We start from the raw sequence: 23,086 nt of genomic DNA on the forward strand, positions 1-23,086 counted from the left end.
TTTTTTCAAGTCAGGCTGTTCTTGGGAACACCTTGACTTTAACGTGGTGTCGCCACTGGTCTGCACCATCGTCAGAAGAGCAACATGACCTGAAGAAAACAAGGATGGTTTTTGTGAAGTGGATGGAGCCATCGTTGGGGTGGTTTAAGCTTAATACGGATGGATCATCGGTTCAACAGAGAAAAGTTGCAGGAGGAAGAGTTATTCGAGATGGTTGGGAACTGGGTTGTAGGGTTCTCTATTGGGTTTAATTTTACCAGCAGTGTCATGGCCGAGTTATCAGCGTTACGTGATGGATTGATTATAGCAAAGAGTGTTGGGATCAAGAAGATTGTTGTTGAACTAGATGCAAAAGTAGTAGTCAGCCTCATCACCAATAGTTCCAAGACAAAGAAATCAATAAATTGCAGTGTGATGGATTGCAAGAATCTTCTTCAAGGCTTCGAAGAGTATATAATACAGCATACTTACAGGGAGGCCAATAGAGTTGCTGACGTACTGGCCAAAATGGGGAGCTATCAAGCTGATAAATTTTTTATTCATTATCATTATGCCCCTCCTAATCGCGAGACCAGTTTTCTTTTAGCTTTGGATAATATGAATGTTCTCACTGCTCGCAGTATGAAGAGTTGAAGACAAGATGCATGGACACAATCATAGCATGCATGTGTCCGTGAATCAAGAAAATATGTTTGTAGATGTTGTTTGTAGAGTTCATATTCTTCTTTAATCCTTTGTAAAAAGAAGATATGACTTCCAATTGTACAGTTTTATTAAGATTTAATAAAAACAATACAGTTTTCCCCCCAAAAATTGTTGTGTTCTTTCTTCATTTTAATTTCTACACTACTGCCTCACACAGTCACACATACCATGTTGCTGTAGGAGGCAAACTTTTAAGTTAATCATAAAATGCCACATCAAAATTTAGTGACAAAATTTAAATTAAAATGTCATTAAATTAGATAAATCAAGTGTTGAAATGTGTCATTTAAGATTATATTTATCATAATTAAATAGAGATAAATATCTTGATGATAATTATTCTTGTTAAATAGAGATAAATATCTCAATTAAATTGGAATGATAATAGTTAATCATTATTTCTATTAAAATAAATAAATAAAAATAGAGATAATTATCTATAAGGAAGTCAATCCCAAGTGGTACTTATCTTTTGAAACCACTATAAATAGAGGGCATACCTCCTCTCATTTACAGACAATTTTTCTAAGACATCGAAACTCTAGAAAAATTCTGCTTCAAGAAGCCTCCATAAACTTCAACAAATCTCAAATTCTCAAATCTCAAATCCTTGAAGCTCAATGGATCAAACTTTTCAACAAATCTCAAATCTCAAATCCTTGAAGCTCACGGATCAAACTCCTAGAGCCCTGAAGAACTTCAACCTAAAAACCTTCACATTTAAAGACTTGAAGAATAATAAATATCTAATAAGCTCGAAGCTAGAGATTTGTTGTGGAGACCGTTCAATCCATCTTCCACCTAAAGTAAAGAAGATTTCTTGTTTGAGTCAAGTTCAATGAAGATAAAATAAGAGGGTATTCTTTTGTAAAAGAATTGAAATAGAGATTGTACTTATTATTTATCAATACAAATTTATATTTGCAAACCATATTTTTTTTCAATTGTTTGATTTTCTGCAATTGAAAATTTTGTGTTTACAGTTGCCTCAAATTCCGATTGGAAAATTTATTAGGTTTTTTAGTTGAAAAATGAAAAATTAATTTAGGTTTTTTTTGGTGCAGAAGGAAAGATTATTCCTCTTGGTGCAGAAGAAAAGTCGAAGTAATGTATTCCTTGTCCAACAAAGAATAGGAAAAATGTCTTATAAATAGACAATACTACAAAAAATTTGATGTACTTGAATTGCATATCATAATTAAGCCGAAAGGTCCTAAGTTTCATTCCCACTATTATATCAATCCATAAAATTTCAGGTTGACTAATTTACATAGAGTGGAATAGTCTAACTAAATACTCGAATACCACTTCCTTTTATATATATATATATATATATATATATATTTATATATATATATATTGAAAGAGAAACTCTGTTTCATGATAAACAATATACTTTTCATGGTAAAAAAATTATTAATTGAATTTGTTTGGATGAAATTGCAAACATTTTAAATTTGGACAATGACAATTGAAGTTGAACATTTGGGCTTGGTCTAGTCCGAAAATTTTCAAGTTTTTCTAGACCCACAAACCACCATCCTCATATTGGGCTTGGCCTAGTCCGAAAATTATTAAAGTTTCAATCTTTTGGTAAATTCCACACATTCACAAGTATTAGACCCATATGAAGCCACGTCCCTAACATGGGACAGTGCCCTGTTATCACCAACGATAAACTGATAACAAGATAAGACTGTAACTATTACAAGAGTCTAAGGGAGAGAGAGGTAAGTTAGTTAATCCGTTAATGGTTATGGCTCGGGCTTTGTTGCATTTGAAGAGCACAAGTGGGTTTGCATTGGCCTGTGCTAGTCAAGAAAGCCAATACAGGGTTCAACTCCCAGACAAGTCTAGGAGTGCACGTGTTTTGGTGCTGGGAGGAACGGGTCGGGTCGGAGGATCCACTGCCACTGCTCTTTCCAAGCTCTGCCCTGACCTCCAAATCATTATTGCTGGACGTAACAGGTAAATAGATAACATCTTTTGTTGTTGTTGTTGTTGTTGGATATCACAAGAACATGGGTTTTCTTCATATTCACTACAAAAATAGTCCCAATAGGAGTCAGTAACAAATACTCAAGTAATTGTTTCTATAAATGATTTGTGAGTCTGTGACTGTCCAGGAGCTGTGCACTTTTTATATCCTTAAGAATCTAAGTCCTAAATATGTTGGTTAAGAAAAGAGCTACTGCTACTATTAGAGTTAGTCTATTACCAAAAGAAATCCCACAACTCTAAATGTTTATGTAACTTGACACTAATCTTTACATAAATGTTTAAGAATACTTAATGTAAATCATTTTCCTTGAAGTTGGAATGGCTAATTTCACCTGATTGGATTAGATTTGGGGTTAAAAATTTCATTGTCAGTCAGTAGCATCTTTCTTGTCTGGTGGTCTTATGGGTAATTTAAGGATTTAATGGCTATCCCTTTTTCTGTTATGCACATTGAGTCGCAATATTCTTGCCGTACTTTCATTTGCATGATTGAGTTGTAAAATTGTCTAAATTGGGTCCTGTGATAGGGAGAAGGGTGCTTCTATGGTGGCTACACTTGGGGGGAGGTCTGAGTTTGCTGAAGTCAACATTGACAATGTGAAAAGCCTGGAAGCAGCTTTAAGGGGTATGTTACAGTGGTAAACTATACCAAACGTAAAACACTTTAATGTATTATATCCAATTCCATTAAATTTCCCGGTTTTTTGAATGTTGTACAATCACATGCATACTGCATGTAGATCTTCGGTGATTTTAAGTTTGACATAGCAGGGATTGTTCATGAAGTTTTTGAATTGCTTTCTTATTTGAAAAGTATTTTCCATATGCTATTTTGTAGTGCATATGTAACCTATTTTGTTCATATTTTGATATCTTTTACCTGAGGTAAGCAAATTGCCCTTATACTATACACCAAATCAATTACTGTCATGTGGTTTCTTACACCTACAATTTACATGACTTTATATTTTACATCCTGCACTTTATCTAATTAAGATTACAGTAATTAATCTGTCAGAAGTTATACTAAGATTAGTTCCTTGGTCCTTTTACATAGCCTCTATAGAGATTTTTCCATAAGCCGTACAGATCTAGAAAGAGTAAATGCAATAATATTATCTGCTGGGTACCTGGTTTTGAGGTTTTGTTCCTCCCCCCCCCCCCCCCTCCTCTGTGATTTATATTTGATGTTCTGTGACATCCTTCAAGTATCTCGTTAGTATTAAGGCTTAAACTCTGCCAGTTTCTTAGCAGATGTGGATCTTGTAGTTCATACTGCTGGTCCTTTCCAACAGGTAGAGAAATGCACTGTTCTGGAAGCTGCCATACATACCAAGGTGAGAAAAAGGTAACTACTACGTTTGTAAATCTAACCTGTTCTTAAGCTTGTATCTTTGTAAGTGATACTGCACACCACCCCGTAGATAATACATATTACATTATCTCAGATAGTGTTTTCAATCTTTCCTTAGACAGCTTATATCGATGTTTGTGATGACACAACCTATGCATGCCGTGCTAAATCCTTCAAGACTAGAGCAGTAGCTGCAAATATTCCAGCTATTACAACAGCCGGAATTTACCCAGGAGTGAGCAATGGTGCTGTCATATTCATTCTTTTGATGTAGTCAATAGTTTTCATTGTGCATACATTCTGGGAAAAAAAATTGAACAAGATAAGAACTATTAGTATTTTTTTACATAAAGTGATTAACATAATTATGATCTCATATATAATGCTCCAGGGCCTTTAGTCTTAAACATGGTTGCAGGGCATTGTTTTAAACAATCATCTAGGCCCTGTGTCCCACAATTTGGATCAGCAGTTAGTAACTTATGTTGAAGTCATGGCTCCCAATGACTATGCCAAGTATAAGAGAACTCAAATCAATATATATGTTAAAGGTATAACTCAACTAATTAAGATCAGCATCTCTCAATTTATGAGCATCTCTCAAATTTTTAGACAATTTCAAGTTGGTGAGCTTTGGAAAATTAAGATGAGTTTTATGTTAAAGGCATAACTCAACTAATTGAGCTCAATAACTCCTCATCTAGTTCATTGGGATGCCTATCTGGGTTATTGAACCAAAGGGTTCATAATGCAGTACTGTGTCACTGTCAACCTTACATGAACCCTTCCCTTTCATTTGGACTTTTGGCTACCTATCCAATAGCACAGAGTACATTCTAATGGTACACATAAGCATAGATGTTAGGCCAGATTAAGCATTGTGTGAAAGATGAAAACTCATATGCCCTGCATGCCAAACACTAACTCTTCCCACCATTATTGTGACAGTGATGGCAGCAGAGCTAGTTCGCGCTTCAAGAAGTGAAAGCAAGGGTGAGCCAGAGAGGCTACGGTAACAACTCCTCACTACTTTACCACTACTATTTGATTTGAAGCACGATAATTGCTTCTTTTTCTGATTTTTTCCCTAAGTAGTAGTTCATAATCATTAATATGTTGGAAAAATGGTGGAAAATGTACATGTGGCCAACCCTAAGGATCCACGAAGCTGACCCCAGTTGAGTTGGGATTAAGGCTTAGTTGAGTTAGGCTGTGTTTATGTTAGATACTTAGATTGTCAACCCTAGTATTCTCATTGATCAACTCAATATCCTCATCCCATTTTTATTTACTAATGCATGTTCCAAAGAAAAAATTAGAAGAAATAGATTGAAATTCAAGCACAACATGAAATGCATACATCGATTCTTGTTTGCTTTACAATTACATTACATGTCCAAGAAACTTAAATATCTTTAATTTCTTTTTTTCCCATGCAAGTTTTGGCAGCTCACATGCAAATATGCTTGTCTCAGATTCTACTATTACACAGCAGGCAGTGGTGGTGCAGGTCCAACTATATTAGCTACTAGCTTTTTACTTCTTGGAGAGGAAGTGGTTGCATATAATAAAGGTCCATTTCAGCAGCTGTTTATACAAATGAATTATTCCTTTTCTCTCTAGTGATTTAGCATTTTGCATATGATGCCTAACTATAATAGTCAACTATTCAATCAGGAGAAACGATCAAACTGAAGCCTTATAGTGGAATGCTCAACATTGACTTTGGAAAAGGAATTGGAAAGAGAGATGTTTACCTTTTGTAAGTTCCATTAGAAGAAAAAAAGGCGATTATAAAGCAGTGAATTTTCATGCATAATGAGAGAGTTTCATCCAGAATGTCCATCAAAGTTATATTTCTGGCTGTAGCAATTTAATGAAGAAAATAGAGACAAAGCTAATCGATAAATACATTAATACAGCCTCTCAATGAATCCATCCCAAAAGCTGTCCTAAAAGTAATCTAATAGCCCCTAGATTTTAATATTTTATAGGCTATCTAAATGTAAAGAGTTACCAAATGTAGCTTCCAACAAGGTGGAGCACAGCAGAATTAGTAAATTGCATAAATCATTTGTAATTGGCATTTCCTTGCTTCATCAAATCAACTTTCAATAATATGAGCTTGAACATGTTTTTAATTTTTTGTGGTTTACAATTTTACATAGCTAATGCTGCTTTGGTGGAATCAGTTGCTCTGTGTACCTGTTCAATGCAAACACTTGAAGCTTCTTTATCTCCAATAACAGTTCTGATCAATGGAACCCTTTTTTTCCTTTTTATTCTTCCCAGGAATTTGCCTGAAGTAAGAAGTGCTCATGAGGTTCTAGGAGTACCAACTGTTAGTGCTCGATTTGGAACTGCACCGTTCTTCTGGAATTGGGCAATGGAAGCAATGACAAGTCTTCTTCCAGCGGTATGCTCTTACATTACTAAGAGTTTTTTTTCACTCTCTACACAAGTTAAATTGGTGATATTAATCTAGGATTCTTCATTTATTATTTATATCGTGGTTGTAAAATCATCATAAAATCAACCTCTTTCAGCCATCACTGTCAATAACTTGGCCCTCAGAGTGTATAATAATTATATAAAAAGATAATTTAGTTTCTAATAATTGACTATGAAGTTCTATGGGAAGTTAATATGCAGTAAATGATAAAAATATTTTTTGTATCATGATTTGTACTATGCTATAAAATTTGTTTCAAATGAATCACACAAAGGACCTGAACAAGGTTCTAAGCATTAAGAGGCATATGTCACACTCATTTGATTAACCACCAATCATGGTGACTACCTTGCTTTTGGCTCTATTTAATAAGCCTATGTAATTTGAGTGTTGCAGGAGTTTTTGAGAGACAGAAGCAAAGTCCAAGAATTAGTTCAACTATTTGACCCTGTAGTCCGATCGGTTGATAAGGTCGCTGGAGAGCGTGTTTCAATGAGGGTGAGATACTAAAATGAATGAAAAAATCATACTAGCTGATACTTTATAATTACTTTACACTTTAAAATTCTTTTATAATTTCAAAAGAAGGTGGTGGAAATCTCTTCAATTTATTATAATACATTTAGCCATTTAACCTGTTCATCATTACTTATAATTTTCCACATTTTTTGCTTGTTTCATTTTGCCGGGGTCTGAAAACAGGTTGATTTGGAATGTTCTGATGGGCGCAATACAGTTGGTATATTCAGTCATAGGAGACTCTCTGTGTAATGGAAACCCTGCCTAATTTTGCTATTTAGATTAACTTTCAAACTCTAGATTTCCATTGCTTTATAGAAGCTGTTAGTTTTGTAAACAAATTTGAAGTAATGTAACTGGAGTCTCTGTAAGTTAGATATCATAACTCTAGAGTTCATGTCGTTCAGATCTGTGGGAGCTGCTACAGCTGCATTTGCTATAGCTGTTCTTGAGGGAAGTACACAGCCTGGAGTTTGGTTTCCTGAAGAGGTTTGTAAAATAAATCATTTAGATGTCAAAAGGTTACATTTATATTTTTTAAACCTTGTATGCAATACTCTTACAGCCAGAGGGAATTGCAATTGAGGCAAGGGAAATTCTTCTCAAACGTGCTGCACAAGGAACAATCAATTTTGTAATGAACAAGTAAAAGAAATTCTGATCCAGAAATTTAACTTTTCCACTTATTTATCTTTTTTCCTAGAATTCCTGATAGTTTTGACTAATTTGTCTTTTTATTTTTATCTTCTCTCTCAAAAGGCCATCATGGATGGTTGAGACAGACCCTAAAGAGCTTGGATTGGGAATATATGTATGAGAGTGCAGAAATTGAGGTCAAATTATAGTTCAAGTTCTTTTTCAGCTTCACTGGCTAATACTGCAGGTAAAGGAATAGGGGTTGCTGTTGCTTTTTTTTTTTTTTTTTTTGCTTAGTCTGGAATCAAGTGAATTTTGAGTTTCTAATCTGTAAGTTTCATCTTCTGAATTTCAGGAGCTGGAAGTTAAAAGATTTTTATTGAGAGCATTGCCGATTTTGTAGGTTGTGAATCACTAAACCAATGATGTAATTCTTGTAATTGAGAATTAATTGTAGCATAAAAAGTATTTAATTGTTTAATCTAAATTTTAAAGTATTCTTAGTAATAACTGAAAAAAAAAAAATGCTGAAGCAATCTAAGATCCACCTAAAAACTAATAAACACTTGATGTTAGACTCAGCACATGGCCGCATAACTACACTCAAATTTTCCAATCCAATCAATTTTACACGATTTGGAATATCACATGTATTGAAAGGAAGAAAAAGATAACATGACTAAATTTATTTATATATATTCAAGTGAAAAAAATACGGGTCAAATCCAAACCATAAAAGAATGGATTAGAGTATAGATTTGATAATTCGTTTAAGATGACTAGTTTCTGACCAGAACCTAGTCGGATTGAATCCAAACCCAATTGATGCGATCCGTTTTTAGGTTTAAGTGTGTGTTGTGAGGCTTGACAAAACTAGCTAGATTGGAGGTGTGGGCTGAGTTTCCATACTTGACACGGGAGGTCTTTTCACTCCAATATGACTCATTTATTGCTACCTCTATATCGGTCTTCCCTTGGTTCATGTTTCACGCCATGACTAAAAGTTATGGCTGATATTTCATTCAATATGGTAAAAGTCTGCAGTCTGCACTGAACATCATGAATATGAATTAGGTTCGTTGTCATTGCCAATAATATCATTGTTGCTCTGAAGCTTCAATATGGGTATGGGATGTGTTTAATTTACAATCATACAAACACATCAAACGCCGCAAAGCCGTACATAAAATAAGCAAAAACCAGCTACCAAACTCACACATCAACTCTTGAAAATTTGACTTGAAATTTTTAAATGATGTTAAAAATTTAAAAAACCCTTGAAAATTTAAGATATGATAAAATAAGATTAACTTAATTAATTATTATATAAATAAATAATTTGAAATACATAATAAGTAACTTGTCATATCTTAGGGTATTTGCATGAATACGTATGAATAGAGATGATTATTAGTTGAAGTATTTGTGTTTCTTAGCATTACGTAAACGAGCCAAACTTTTTTGAGTATTGAATGTTCAAGCTCGGCTTGTCTTGGCTTGACTTGATTTAAGCTCGTTAAAAAGTTCAAAAACATGAGCTCAACTTGGCTTGGCTTGATTCATTAGTCAAGTCGAGTTGATCTTAATATCAGGCTTAAACTCAAACCAATATCAAGCTCTTGAGATCGAGATCTAGTATAAGTACATTATTAAGCTCATACTAATTAAGTATATTATCAAATCTATTTGGTTTGGAAGAGTAGTCCCGACACTCAATTAATTAAAAGCTTAATAAGATATAAGTTAATTGTTCAAGCCCATGTCAAACATATTACAAAGCACATAAATGATAAACCAACTTAAGTTTAGTTTATCTTTTATCGAGCCTTATTGTTTCATGAGTTTGTTCTTGAACAATATTTTTTGCTTAGGCTCGGTTTGTTTATTAAACAAGCCTAAGCTTACGCTTGGCTTGTTTATAAACAAACAAACATGAACGAGTTTTTTTTTATCAAATCAAATCCGAGCTTTTTATGAGCGATTTGGTTCATTGATAGCCCTAAGCGTTATTGTTGTACTTAACCTTTACAAAGACAAGCACATGACAATTGAAATACTTTCCATTTAAGTGGTTGCGGAGTTGCGGGTGACTAATAAATTTAGTAACATAAAATTTTTCATAATTTAAATAAAAAAATTTATGACTTGATTTATTGGGATTCAAAAATAATAAAAATGGTATCAAAATGATTGGTTAATATAATATTGCTCTACTCATGACTTTACACTTTAATTCACACAAAAAAAAACCTTACATCATTATACCACTTTAACAAGTTACAATTTTTTTGTTACTTTAGCATTGTTAGGCTATAACTTTTGTCAAATTTTCAAGTAATAAAAATAAAAGCCTAGCATGTGTGTGTGTGTGTTTTTTTTTTAAAAAAAGACTGGGTAATTGTCCTACATTGTTTAAGATAGTGTGTAGTGCATGTATAGAATAATTTGCTCCACACTCCCTTAATGGCCTGTTTGGAAGTTTAGAGAGGAAGGAAAGTAGAGGGGAGTAGAGGGGAGGAGAGTAGTGGGGAGAAAAGTAGAGGGGAATGGTTCCTCCACTTTGTTTGGATGTTTTTAAAATTAGTAAGGGAGAAGGGAGTAATTAGCCCTTCCCCTTATTTGGATGTTTTAAAAATTAGGATGTAGAGGAGAGGAAATGATTAAAATAGACAAATTTATCCTATTTGAAAATGGATTTGCAACATTGGTTTATTATTAATTTAGAAAGGGTAAATTGAGAAATTTATCTAGTCAATAATTTATCTACTCTACTCTCCCTCTAAATCTCTCCAATTTGGGGGAATTAAAAATGAGGGGTTAGAGGTGGTTGAAACCCCTCTAAACTCCTCCCCCCCATTCCTTAAAAAACTTCCAAACAAGGCAATTGAATTACTCTCCCTCCCTCTACTCTACTCCCCCTCATTTTTTAAACTTCTAAATAGGTCATAAAAGTTACTATGGCTTTTGAAAGGAGTTTGTGGTGTGTTTTTGTGTTAAAACTCATTTCCTTTTCCTTTATGTGTGTGTTCGTTTCTTTTTAAAAAAAAAAAAAAAAGCCTATAAACCGAGTTGGCCTACTAATTATGTTTAGCTCTATGGGTCTGTTTGGATTGAGCTTATTTTTACTGAAATTGAAACTAAAAATACTGTAGCAAAATAATTTTTAGATGTGTGAATAATATCGTGGGACCCATTTTTAATGAAAAAGTTGCTGAAAAGTGAAATTTGTGAGTCCGTAAACAGTACACTGTTCACTGTGAAAAAGTCAACCTTTGTGGCTACTGTTCACGAACAGTAGCCGATTACTCCCTGAAACGCATAAAAAAAAAAGAAAAAAAAAAAAGCCTGAAACGCATAAAAAAAACAAAAAAAAAGCCAGAAAACGTAGACTTGTAATCGCAGACACCAAATCCAAACCCCACCTATATATAATTTGAAGTGGACTCAGCGATGCCGCTTCTTTGAAGGGACAATGTGACTTTGACAAAGAAAAGAAAAGAGCACTGCAACTGCCGATTAGTAATTCTTAAGAAAAGAAAAGAGCAAAATTTCATCATACTTTGAGAATACCTAATTTACCACAATAATTTCAAATTAAGTAATGACCGACCTGGATGATCTGTAAGCATTTTCCACGACGAAAATAAAGCAAACCTCGGTGTCATACTGTCATATATTGTTGAACTACTCTAGATTGAAAAATGAAAGGAAGACTTGGACTTTTTTTATTTTTATTTTTTTATATGAGAATCAGGAAGACTTGTACTAAAGACTTTGAAAAGTATCAGTCAAAAAAAAAAAAAAACAAAAAAAAGACTTTGAAAAGTAGTTTATTTCTCGTGTCATACTCATAGGCTATAAAACGTGTCTAGTCCAGTTATTGGTTGCATTGCAATTTGCATGAATCCAGTATCATATTATTCATGGCTTTTGTTCATCCTCACCCTTTTGTTTTCTTACTAATTCTGCTACCAATCTCTGCGGTTGCACAAAACGATGCTGATTATGTTAACGTTGGCGACTCTCTCACTGCAACTGATGAGAACAACACTTCATGGCTATCGCCTTCTGGTGATTTTGCCTTCGGATTTAGCCCACTGGACCAAAAGGATCTCTTCCTTCTTTCCATTTGGTTTGCTAAAATACCAGAAAAAACCGTAGTTTGGAATGCTAGACTAGATAACCCTGTACCCAGGGGATCAAAAGTGGAACTAATCACTGATCGTGGGCTAGTTCTTACTGGCCCTCAAAACGATGAGTTGTGGACAACTAATTCCACTGGCACTTTCTTTGGTTTCATGAACAATACAGGCAACTTTGTGCTTGAAGATAGTAACTACAATAAGTTATGGGAGAGCTTCAAGAATCCCAGCGACACGATGTTACCTGCACAAATTATGGAAAGGGGAGGGGTGCTTTCTTCTCGACAATCAGAGACCAACTTTTCCAAAGGCAGGTTCCAGCTACAATTGGGTGATAATGGGAATCTTGTTCTCCAAACAATCAACTTGCCCACTGACAATCCTAATGAAGCTTATTACGAAAGTCAGACCACTGCTGGCGATAATGGTACATTGAGTCCTGGTAAAGAACTCGTCTTCAATGAGTCAGGCTACATGTACATTATGAAAGATGATAACCAAAGAGTTGCTCTGAGACCGGCAAGGGTAGAATCAACTGCTGATTTTTATTTTAGAGCAACTCTCAACTTTGATGGAGTTTTCACCCAATGTTCTCACCCAAGGACTTCCAATGCCAGTGGAAGTTGGAATCCGATCTGGTCTGTGCCGGATAATATTTGTGTTAACAGTAATGCAAAAACAGGAAGTGGCACTTGTGGTTTTAATAGTATATGCACCCTCAAGCCAGATCGAAGGCCGATGTGTACATGCCCCAAGGGATACTCCTTTCTCGATCCAAATGACCCATATGGCACCTGCAAACCAGACTTCATACAAGGCTGTGCAGAAGATGAGCTAGGTCCTGGAAAAGATCTTTATTATTTTGAAGTGCTAAAAAATATAGATTGGCCATTCTCAGACTATGCATACATGAAGCCTTATACTGAAGATCAATGCAAAAAGTCCTGCATGGAAGATTGTATGTGTGCTGTTGCGATTTTCAGATCAGGTGATAGCTGTTGGAAGAAGAAGCTGCCTCTCTCAAATGGGAAAGTCGACAGCAACCTTAATGGTGGGCTGGCTTTTTTCAAAATCAGAAACAATAATTCCATCACACTTCCAGATGATCGATTGCCAAATCCAAAACCAGAAAATAAGAATCAGAATAATTTGATCCTCATGTGGTCAATGCTTCTCGGTGGTTCTGTGTTTGTTAACATTATTTTAATTGCGGCAATTTGTCTGGGTGTTTTCTTCATTTATCATAAGAGGCTCAAAAGACCTATACTAAATGTTGATGCTGTGGAGATGAATTTGCTATGTTTTACTTACAAAGAACTTGTAGAAGCTACAGATGGGTTCAAAGAAGAACTGGGAAGGGGAGCTTTCGGCATTGTTTACAAAGGAGCAATTCAAATGAGTTCTAATGTCCTTGTGGCAGTCAAGAAGTTAGATAGTTTGTTTCAAGAAAATAGTGATAAAGAGTTCAAAACTGAAGTGACTGTGATTGGTCAAACACATCACAAGAACCTAGTTCGACTGCTTGGGTTTTGTGATGAGGGGTTACACCGATTATTGGTATATGAGTTCTTGAGCAATGGTACTTTGGCAAGTTTTCTTTATCGAGACTCGAAACCCAGTTGGAATCTAAGAGTACAAATTGCAGTTGGGATTGCCAGAGGACTCTTGTACTTACATGAAGAGTGCAGCACCCAGATTATCCATTGTGATATAAAGCCTCAAAATATACTTCTTGATGACTATTACAATGCTCGAATTTCTGACTTTGGATTGGCAAAACGTTTGATATTGAACCAAAGCAAGACTCATACTAACATTAGAGGAACAAAAGGATATGTTGCACCTGAATGGTTTAGGAACATGCCGATCACAACCAAAGTGGATGTTTATAGCTATGGTGTCATGCTACTAGAGATAATTTGCAGTCGAAGAAGCGTAAATTTGGAGACAATTGGGGAACAACAAGCAATTTTGACTGACTGGGCTTATGATTGCTATCAAGAAGGAAGGCTAGATTCTCTTGTTGAATATGATGTGGAAGCATTGGATGACAGAAGGAAGCTTGTGAGGTTTGTGATGGTTGCCATTTGGTGTATTCAAGAAGACCCATTTCTTAGACCTACCATGAGGAGGGCTACACAGATGCTTGAGGGTGTTGTTGAAGTACCGGTTCCACCAAGCCCTTATCCTTATAGTAAGACTAGTTAATCAATTATTTATCACTTCGTACTGGAAGATCTTTTTAGTCACTTTGTAAACTTGACTTCTTGTTTGTAGTTATATTTGTTTTCATAGTAATAATAATTGTTTTCAATAATTGTTACAATCGCTTTGTCTGAATATATTCCAAATAATTTTCTGTGTGCTTGGCAAAAACTTGGTTCGGAGGATCAAAACTCAATGCATTGATGTTAAAAAATACAGTAAAAAAAAAAAATTCATTCAAAGAAAGAGGAGAAACTCTAGAGACACAAAATTTGTCGCTTGTTGATGTGGCAAATTGTTAGTGGTATATTAGTGGTGGGCTCAGGGAAAACTAGTAAAAATTTGTCAATTCAACTGATGTGGAATATATATATTGTATTTAGTATTACTTAAGAAGAGTGAGACTCATTGAATTGGTGATTGCAAAATTTTGCATTCCTAGTTTTCTATGCCAAAATCTCTTTTAAAGATTTTTTCAATGACAAAGTTTAGTTTCAAAATTGGTTGTAGTCTAAAAATCCGTTTGGTTGGAAGGGAGGAAAAGTGGGACGATAGAAAATTATGGGAGGATAGAAAAGTAGGAGGACATAAATGATTTTAATTTCTTTCCTTTTTGTTTAATTAGGAGTGAAAAAGTGGATGGATGGAAAAAAATGAGTTTGTATAAATTTACTTATATATCCTTGTTAAAAAATAATACCCAATTAAAACAAAAAAGTGACAAACAAGCAAAAAAAAAAAAAAAAAAAAAACAACGAAGCAATTACCCAAATTTATTAGAAAATAAAAATCATGTTAAGAAAAAAAATCGCGTCTAGTTAAACAAAAAAAGAAGAACAAAAACAAAACAAATTATTGTCACCCCACACCCTAGGAAATCAAAAGAAAAAAAAGGAAGAGGCAAAGTGTCCCCTCGAAAAAAGAAGAAGAAGAGCCAACGTTTGCTCAAAAAGTGCCAACGTTGCCCATGAAATCAAAAGAGAGAGAGAGAGAGAGAGAGAGAAGAAAAAAAAAAAAAAAGCCAACGTTGCCCAGGAAAGCAGTTGGTTTTTTTTTTTTTTTTTTTTCATATTTCCTAAAATCCACTCTACCAAACACACCCTAAAGTTACAAATTTACTTAATATCTTTTTATTGGAGACAACTTTTGATAAATCCACCGTTGGATTAAATTTTCTTCTTATATCCTCCATACTTATAAAATTTAAAAAAAATTAAAGATCAATAACTATACTATCAATAAATTGTTTAAATTGTAAATTTTTGTAGGTTAAAATTATGCATAAAATATAATCTTATAAATTATATAGTAAATAATATCCGATTGGTATAAAATTTGACATATGTTAAGAGCGTAAAGAACATGCAATCCAACAGTTAGATTTTTGAAATATGTAGTAATATTGATGATATTAAGTAAGATTGTAATCTTAGACTACAACAAATTTTGTAGTTAAATTTTGTCATTTTTTCAAAGCAACTTCATTGACAAATAAGAGCATGAAAAATGTCTCATTTGTGTGATCCCATATGGTTCAAACTTTTAACTACCAAACCACATTGATCATTATGGAATGATATCCTAATGGCTAGGACCAACCACACACACCTTAATGCACACACTTTTACACATAACTGAAAAAAACAACTAAAATGGTGATTTTAAGTTATAGTTTTAAAAGTTGGAAATTGTGATTTTAGTTGCTCTTTTAGTTGTGCGTAAAAGTGTGTGCATTAAGGTGTGCAACAAATTTATCATTTCAAGTTTGTCTTAACATCAACCCTTTGTTAGTCATGACCTTTTCAAAATGGTTTTTTCCATAATTATTGTGACTTGTTGAAAATTGTCGGGAATTTTTGAAATTTTCACACCTTAATGAATCAAAATTCAAACCCATGTGTTTTTAAGTTGAATTTGCTAGATTGAGAGCTCTAAGGTTATGTTTGTATGTGTTATTTTTTTTCTTCTTCATAAATTTAACATATTTTAACCAAAATTGTAATGGTTTTGTCAAAATCTAATAGATTTTTGAGTTTTGGATTTTATGCATTGCTCTCATTTACTCTCTCCGCATTCATTAATAAACCCATATTTATGTTATTTCTCAAAAAAAAAGAAAACCCACTTGTATGTCCCTACTTTATTTTTTGGGATAAAATTTGTATGTTCCTACTCGATAATATTATAATCTAACATTACTTTCCTATAACTCTTGAGTCTTGAGTTATTGCATTTTGCGAAACTAAATTAATCATGTTTGTACGAATGCATGATTGAATTTTTAATCATGAAATAATTTTTAAATGAGTAATTTGAATTGTTTATATGCTGCTACGTATTGGATTGACAAAGATGGCCAATTTGGATGTAACTTCTGTGGCTCCGCAACTATCATATCCGGCATCACCACCATCACCACACCGAACCGCTGCAAGTAGCGTGGAATGCTACATTTATGGCCAATGTGAGCTACGTAAGAACATGCTACATGGGAAATCAAGGACAGACTTTGATTTGGAGAAATCTTAGAACTTTCTCTAACATTTTCAAATCCATTCTGCAACTAGAAAATCCAGTACCTCTGAAAATTGAACAATTGACTGAAAATGCCAACTTTGAACATCACGGAGGACCATTTGACCAATGACTCACATGTTTCCATTGTTTGAATTTCTGCACTTTCCTAGTCTATGGTTTTGAAAATTTGGGAATTTCTTCAAATCATGCATTTTTAAGCTTTTGTTTACACTTTAAATTAATGGGTCTTGTTCCAAGTTTTGTCTAGATTTTTTCTTGATGATGTATGTGGGCTGAATTTCATGCATATTGATTTTCAAGTATACCCATTCTTGTTTATGCCCACCAAGTGTTTGCTAAAATGACAAATTCCTAATAGGTCCATTTTTTATGGGTTATTATCTCATACTTTTAGTTTGGATTAAGATGGACTTTGTTTTGGAATCAAGTTCTGAGTTCGATTATCATGCACTCCTCATGTACATCTAGGAATTATAGGACTTTTATCTCTCTCTCTCTCTTCTTATGAGTATTCCTTTCATGCTGATTTTTTAGGATTTTTTTTTTTTGATAGGTGATTTTTTTAGGATTGAATGTTGGACTAGTGGCCTAAGGGTTCATGACATATCACACATAGGGTTGTGCTTTTACATATTGACTGGTCTCAAGGTGCATTATGGCTCCATGTCGCCTACCCACAAGTACTGCTACTCCCAGGTATGATGAGAGTCGATTCCAGGACCTTAATGCATTTATTTTGTATTTTAGAGTCCTTTCCAAATTTGACCTTCATTTGGAAAGTGCAGTAAGAGCTTAGCCACACTTGTCTCCTCAAGTCTTTGAGTCCTGTGCTTTGTAGCTAGCATAACCCTCTAACATGGAATTATTGACCTCAAAATTATTTCAGATGCAATATATGGAACCTAATTATCAAAATCTAACATTTTATTTAGGTATCCTTACCCTCACTAACCCATAGTGTATTGACCACAAACCATCTTAGCTGTCTCAGTTTCATTGCAACTTTTATTTTTCCCAGTCTTTTTCTTAGGTGTTTGATCGGCAAATAAATTTCCTGTACAGGTAAACACATAAAAGAAATAGAAAGGACACAGTGAAAAGGAAAATCACAACCTCAAAGGACAAGAAACAGTGAACTCATAGAAACTCAAAAACAAACAACAGACCATACTGTTTAGCAAACCTCTGCTTCATGGTTAAAAAAAAATTTGTAGGAATTTTATTTATTAACAAAGATCGTTATAAAACAGACCAAAAAAAAAAAAAAAAATTAACTACAACCAGAAGATCTGAAGGCATATTGCAATAAAGAGCAAAGACTAAGACATAGACATAGTTATTATAAATCTTTAATGTTGGATTAACCTGTCCTACTAAACAGAAACGGGAAGGTAGAATGAGCACTTCAACAACACCCTCAAGCATCTGCGTAACCCTCCTCATGGTTGGTCTTAAGATATGGATATTCTTGAATACACCAAATGGCAACCATCACATACCTCTCCAGCTTCTCTTTGTCTTCCAATTCCACCACATTATATTCAACTAGAGCATCTAGTGCTCCTTCCCTATAGGAGTCATAAGCCCAATCAGTCAAAATTGCTTTTTCTTCCACAGTTGTCTCCATATCTACGCTTCTTTGGCAGCGAATTATCTCTAGTAGTATGACACCAAAGTTATAAATGTCGACTTTGGGTGTGAACGGCATGTTCCTAAACCATTCAGGTGCAACATACCCTTTCTTTACTCTGATTTACTATGAGTTTAGCTTTGGTTCAATCTCAAAATTTTTGCCAATCCAAAGTCAGAAATTCACACATTGTAATAGTTCTCAAGAAGTATGTTTTGAGGCTTTATATCACAATGGATAATTTGGTTGCCGCACTCTTCATGTAAGTACCAGAGTCCTCTTGCAATTCCAACTGCAATTTGGATTTGTTGATTCCAATTGGGTTTCAAGTTTTTGAAAAGAAAACTTGCCAAAGTGCCGTTGCTCAAGAACTCATATACCAGTAATCAGTGTAGTCCCTCCTCACAGAATCCAAGTAAACAAACAAGATTCTTGTGATGTCTTTGACTGATCACATTCACTCCAGTCTTGAACTCTCTCATGATCTTGAAATGAACTATTTATTTTCTTGACTGCCACTAGGACACTAGAACCAATTTCTATCTTATTTGGATCCACTGTAATTCCATCCTTAGATATCACATGACCCAATAACACTACTTGATTCAACCAGAATTCACACTTCTTTAGCTTAGCATACAACTTCCTTTCTCTTAGAATCTATAAAACAATCCTCAAGTGTTCTTCATGCTCTTCTTGACTCTTAGAATAAATCAAAATATCATCAATGAACACAATGACAAATCGATCCAAGTACTCATGAAATACCCTATTCATCAAATCCATAAAAGCAGCAGGGGCATTAGTTAATCCAAACGGCATCACCAAAAATTCATAATGACCATATCTAGTCCGAAAGGCCGTCTTTGGTATGTCCTCACCCTTAATCTTCAACTGGTGGTAACCAGAACGAAGATCAATCTTAGAAAAGACTTGTGCTCCTTGCAACTGATCAAATAGGTCATCAATACAAGGCAAATGATATTTATTCTTTATGGTGACTCTATTAAGCTCACGGTAATCAATACATAACCTTATAGATCCATCCTTTTTCTTGACAAATAAAACTGGAGCTTCCCAAGGCGAGGCACTAGGGCGAACCCTTTGTCTAGCAGTTCTACCAATTGCTCCTTAAGTTCTTTGAACTCTGTGGGTGCCATTCTATATGGTGCCTTAGAAATAGGTGCAGTGCCAGGAAGGAGATCAATAGAGAACTCAATCTCACGATCCGGAGGCAACCCAGGTAGATCATCAGGAAAAACATCCGAAAATTCCCTCATAATGGGAATATCTCCTATCTCCGATTCTCCACTTTGTAAATCCACTACACTAGCAAGGAATCCTTGGCAACCCTTTTTAAGCAAGCGGTTTGCTTGTATGCATGATATCACAGGAGACATAAAAGGTAAACATGAAGCCTTAAATAGAAAATCTGATTCACCTGGAGGTTTAAACACCACCTCCTTCTCAAAACAATGCACACTAGCATGATAAGAAGCCTTCCAATCCATGCCCAAAATGACATCAAAATCATGCATATCTAACAACACCAAATTAGCCAATAACTCTCTCTCTACCCTCAATAAAAATAATACAAGACTTGAGCACAAGATTAGTCATTAATGTATCACCAACAAGGGTAGAAATCGATAACTCAAAATCAAGTAGTTTGGGGCTCTTGTCATGATTTTTAGCAAATGCACAAGAAACAAAAGAATGTGTAGAACCAGGATAAAAAAGAACTTTAGCATGTGCAGAGAACAAAGGAAGTATACCTGCCACCACTATATCCATGGCTTGAGCATCCTGAGTAGTCAAGGCATACACTCTACCTTGCACCTTCTTCCCATTGTCATTACCCTTTGTAACTTGAGATGAGGAAGAGAAACCTGAGCCCATAGAACTTGGGCAGTCTCTAGCAAAGTGTCCGGGTTGCTTACAAGTAAAGCAAATCTTGACCCCATCACAATTTTGTCCATCATGAAGTTTACCACAACGAGAGCAAGACTTTTTATCACCAGACTGAGGATAGGCACTCTTGCTATACCTAGAAGATTGTCCTCTATTACCCGAGTTTTTAAAGAATCCTTTCTTATGCTCTTGACCCTTACCATGTTGAGAATTAAAGGGCCCTTGCTTCTTTTCACTCTCCTTGGAACTGGGGTTGTACTTAAAGTCTTCTTCAAGACTCATTGCCTGCTTCACAGCCTCCATAAAAGTATCCACTCCAGAGGCTATAATGAGAGGGCGAATCTTACCATTAAGGCCTTCCCGAAACGTTTTCACTTTCTTGGACTCATCTGGAATCAAGTAAGGAGCAAAGCGAGAGAGCTCAACAAACTTAGCAACATACTCCTCCACTGTCATAGCCCCCTGAACCAAATCAGAAAATTCTCTTACCTTACAGTCCCTTACTACATCGGGGAAGTATGTCCTATTGAAAACTTCCTTAAACTTCTCCCAAGTAATGGGAGTGCCCCTTCCCAACTCCATACTCAACAATGGCTTAGTGCTTGACTAGAAGATTGTCCTCTATTACCCGAGTTTTTAAAGAATCCTTTCTTATGCTCTTGACCCTTACCATGTTGAGAATTAAAGGGCCCTTGCTTCTTTTCACTCTCCTTGGAACTGGGGTTGTACTTAAAGTCTTCTTCAAGACTCATTGCCTGCTTCACAGCCTCCATAAAAGTATCCACTCCAGAGGCTATAATGAGAGGGCGAATCTTACCATTAAGGCCTTCCCGAAACGTTTTCACTTTCTTGGACTCATCCGGAATCAAGTAAGGAGCAAAGCGAGAGAGCTCAACAAACTTAGCAACATACTCCTCCACTGTCATAGCCCCCTGAACCAAATCAGAAAATTCTCTTACCTTACAGTCCCTTACTACATCGGGGAAGTATGTCCTATTGAAAACTTCCTTAAACTTCTCCCAAGTAATGGGAGTGCCCCTTCCCAACTCCATACTCAACAATGGCTTAGTGCTTGACTACCATCTATCAACAGAACCCTGAAGAGCATAAGTGGCATACAACACCTTCTAGGCATCAGTACATTCAAGGGCTCTCAATAATTTTTTCATCTTTAGCAGCCAATTCTTTGCTGCCATAGGATCAGGTCCCCCATCAAAAGTTGGAGGGTTTTGCTTATGGAACTCCCCAAAAAGGCGACCCTCCCTCCTACGTTCACCACCTTGGATTGCTCTAGCAATCCTAGCATAAATCCCTGTCTGCCACCTCATCAATCTCGCCACCATCAGGAGTGATAGATCTCTCATGCTCTTGGTGTTGCCTATGGCCATGCTCTGGAGTTGTAACCTCATCCATATGCCTTACTTTGTGTGCTTTCTTTTTAGGAGGCATAATGTACCAAGGTACTTATACCTATACCCAAGAAACAAGCAAGTAAATCACAAGGCAACATAGAAGGTTAACATAGAAAAGATAGATAAGGAAAAAAGAATAGTAGGTGGAAGCTGAAATAAAGGTACAAAATAAAGAATTCATCAAACCCCTAATGCTCTGACTTAAATCAATTCCTATTTTCAAAGTCTACAGAATCATAACCTAAGCTCTGATACCATAATTGTCACACCCCAAACCCCAAAGGGTCCAAAGCATGAGAAAGACGTCTCAAGTATCTGTAAATTTTTCCTTTTTGACAATTCAATCCACATAAATCCTATCAAGTGTCAACATCAAGAATTATCATAATAATCCCATAGAATATACTCACAGAGTAAGTCAGAGCTCTAAGCATTAATTACAAGGACCATTGGCCACAAAAGAATAGAGGTCTGAATAAAAAATTACATATTAACAGCTTGTCTCATCAGTGTGAATACAGTCATAACCACTATAATATACAAAAGAATGAGTCAAGCCTAGTCTAAGATGTACACCATCTAATATATCCATTACAAAAGTTCAGCCTCCATTAGTAGTTAGTCTAACTACTATTAGCCACCCAAAAAGCTGTCTCAAAAGATTGTTGCCTATACTGAAAAGTTTATAAAATAATGGAATGAGACAGAGCCCAATAAGTAGCATATTTAATGGGGGTGGGGAAATGCAAGTTTCATCTTCAATAATAATAATAATAATATGACAAGAATGATTTAATAATGAAACACAAAGTTTCTTAAAGTAAATACCTTGAAACTATATACTATAATCTGTGAGCACTAACCATATAATTTCCAAAGTCATAAAATCTAACGTACGGTAATTTATCATAAATATACCATACTACCACATAAATTGGTTAGGGGATCTACCCATTCACAACTGGCATGATATTGTCCTCTCTGGAATGCAAACTCTTGGCCCTATGGATAGTAGCCTCACCTATACCCTCAAGGTTTTTCTCTATCCCATGGGCAGCAGAGAGAGCGCATCAAATAGAACCTCTCTTGCATGTGGTTTTTTGGCCCCATGGGCAGCAGCCTCACCCACACACAATTAATGAACCTCTTCCCCCCATGGACAGCAGGGAAGAACGCATCATCCAAAGTGAAAGGACACTGACCTAGATTTGCTTCTTTTTGGGCTAAAGAATCAAATCTGGTATTTACAATTGGCGCCGTTTGTGGGAAAAGTTGGTGTTATAGTGAGTTTGACGTTCAACGATGGTGGGTTCAGGTTCAAACTAGGCAGAATCCATGGGGTCTTAACGTTGAGATCACTTCCGTGATCTTAAGCAAATGAGAGACCAGGAGGGGAGTGTGCACACTACCCGTACAAGTAGGAGTCACTCTAGGGGTGGTAGCCCCCTCTTTTAGGAGAAAAATACTAAAGCCATGCATTTAGAGATTGATCACTTGAAGAGAAGCTTACGCCATGAACGATGGAGGAGATCTCCTTTAGTTTCTAACTTCTCTTCCGATGATGAAAATGATGGTAGTTAT

General features: G+C 35.4%; 3 protein-coding genes across 6 annotated transcripts; 2 read left to right on the plus strand and 1 right to left on the minus strand.

Moving 5' to 3' along the window:
* Positions 1–2,333: 2,333 nt before the first annotated feature.
* Positions 2,334–8,148, plus strand: LOC115981826. 4 transcript variants are annotated; one of them, XM_031104209.1, is made up of 14 exons: positions 2,334–2,673; positions 3,234–3,331; positions 3,961–4,043; positions 4,179–4,305; positions 5,009–5,072; positions 5,536–5,633; positions 5,738–5,822; positions 6,353–6,476; positions 6,909–7,010; positions 7,215–7,279; positions 7,439–7,520; positions 7,597–7,676; positions 7,791–7,914; positions 8,023–8,148. In XM_031104209.1, the coding sequence occupies exons 1-13, from the start codon at positions 2,456–2,458 to the stop codon at positions 7,846–7,848; spliced, it is 1,284 nt and encodes a 427-aa protein (XP_030960069.1). In that variant the 5' UTR covers positions 2,334–2,455; the 3' UTR covers positions 7,849–7,914; positions 8,023–8,148. The 4 variants fall into 4 exon arrangements, with proteins under 4 accessions (XP_030960069.1, XP_030960075.1, XP_030960083.1 ...); XM_031104215.1 differs by having other exon boundaries at positions 4,002–4,054; XM_031104223.1 differs by having other exon boundaries at positions 4,002–4,043; positions 4,183–4,305.
* A 3,442-nt stretch (positions 8,149–11,590) lies between these two features.
* LOC115950220 (G-type lectin S-receptor-like serine/threonine-protein kinase LECRK2) lies at positions 11,591–14,017 on the plus strand. Its single transcript, XM_031067458.1, has one exon. The coding sequence runs from the start codon at positions 11,591–11,593 to the stop codon at positions 14,015–14,017; it is 2,427 nt and encodes an 808-aa protein (XP_030923318.1).
* A 6,660-nt stretch (positions 14,018–20,677) lies between these two features.
* LOC115950227 lies at positions 20,678–21,145 on the minus strand. The gene has a single exon (XM_031067462.1). The coding sequence runs from the start codon at positions 21,143–21,145 to the stop codon at positions 20,678–20,680; it is 468 nt and encodes a 155-aa protein (XP_030923322.1).
* Positions 21,146–23,086: the final 1,941 nt, after the last annotated feature.

The sequence above is a fragment of the Quercus lobata genome, chromosome 1 (assembly GCF_001633185.2).
Source record: "Quercus lobata isolate SW786 chromosome 1, ValleyOak3.0 Primary Assembly, whole genome shotgun sequence".
In the NCBI taxonomy this organism is placed as follows: Eukaryota; Viridiplantae; Streptophyta; class Magnoliopsida; order Fagales; family Fagaceae; genus Quercus; species Quercus lobata.

Excerpts from the sequence above, each read along its gene's own strand:
- LOC115981826 (XM_031104209.1), top strand. The coding sequence starts at position 2,456 with ATGGTTATGGCTCGGGCTTTGTTGCATTTGAAGAGCACAAGTGGGTTT. Across the intron at positions 5,073-5,535 it reads GGTGAGCCAGAGAGGCTACG|ATTCTACTATTACACAGCAG; the intron begins GTAACAACTCCT and ends TGCTTGTCTCAG. Across the intron at positions 5,823-6,352 it reads AAGAGAGATGTTTACCTTTT|GAATTTGCCTGAAGTAAGAA; the intron begins GTAAGTTCCATT and ends TATTCTTCCCAG.
- LOC115950220 (XM_031067458.1), top strand. The coding sequence starts at position 11,591 with ATGGCTTTTGTTCATCCTCACCCTTTTGTTTTCTTACTAATTCTGCTA.
- LOC115950227 (XM_031067462.1), bottom strand. The coding sequence starts at position 21,145 with ATGGAGTTGGGAAGGGGCACTCCCATTACTTGGGAGAAGTTTAAGGAA.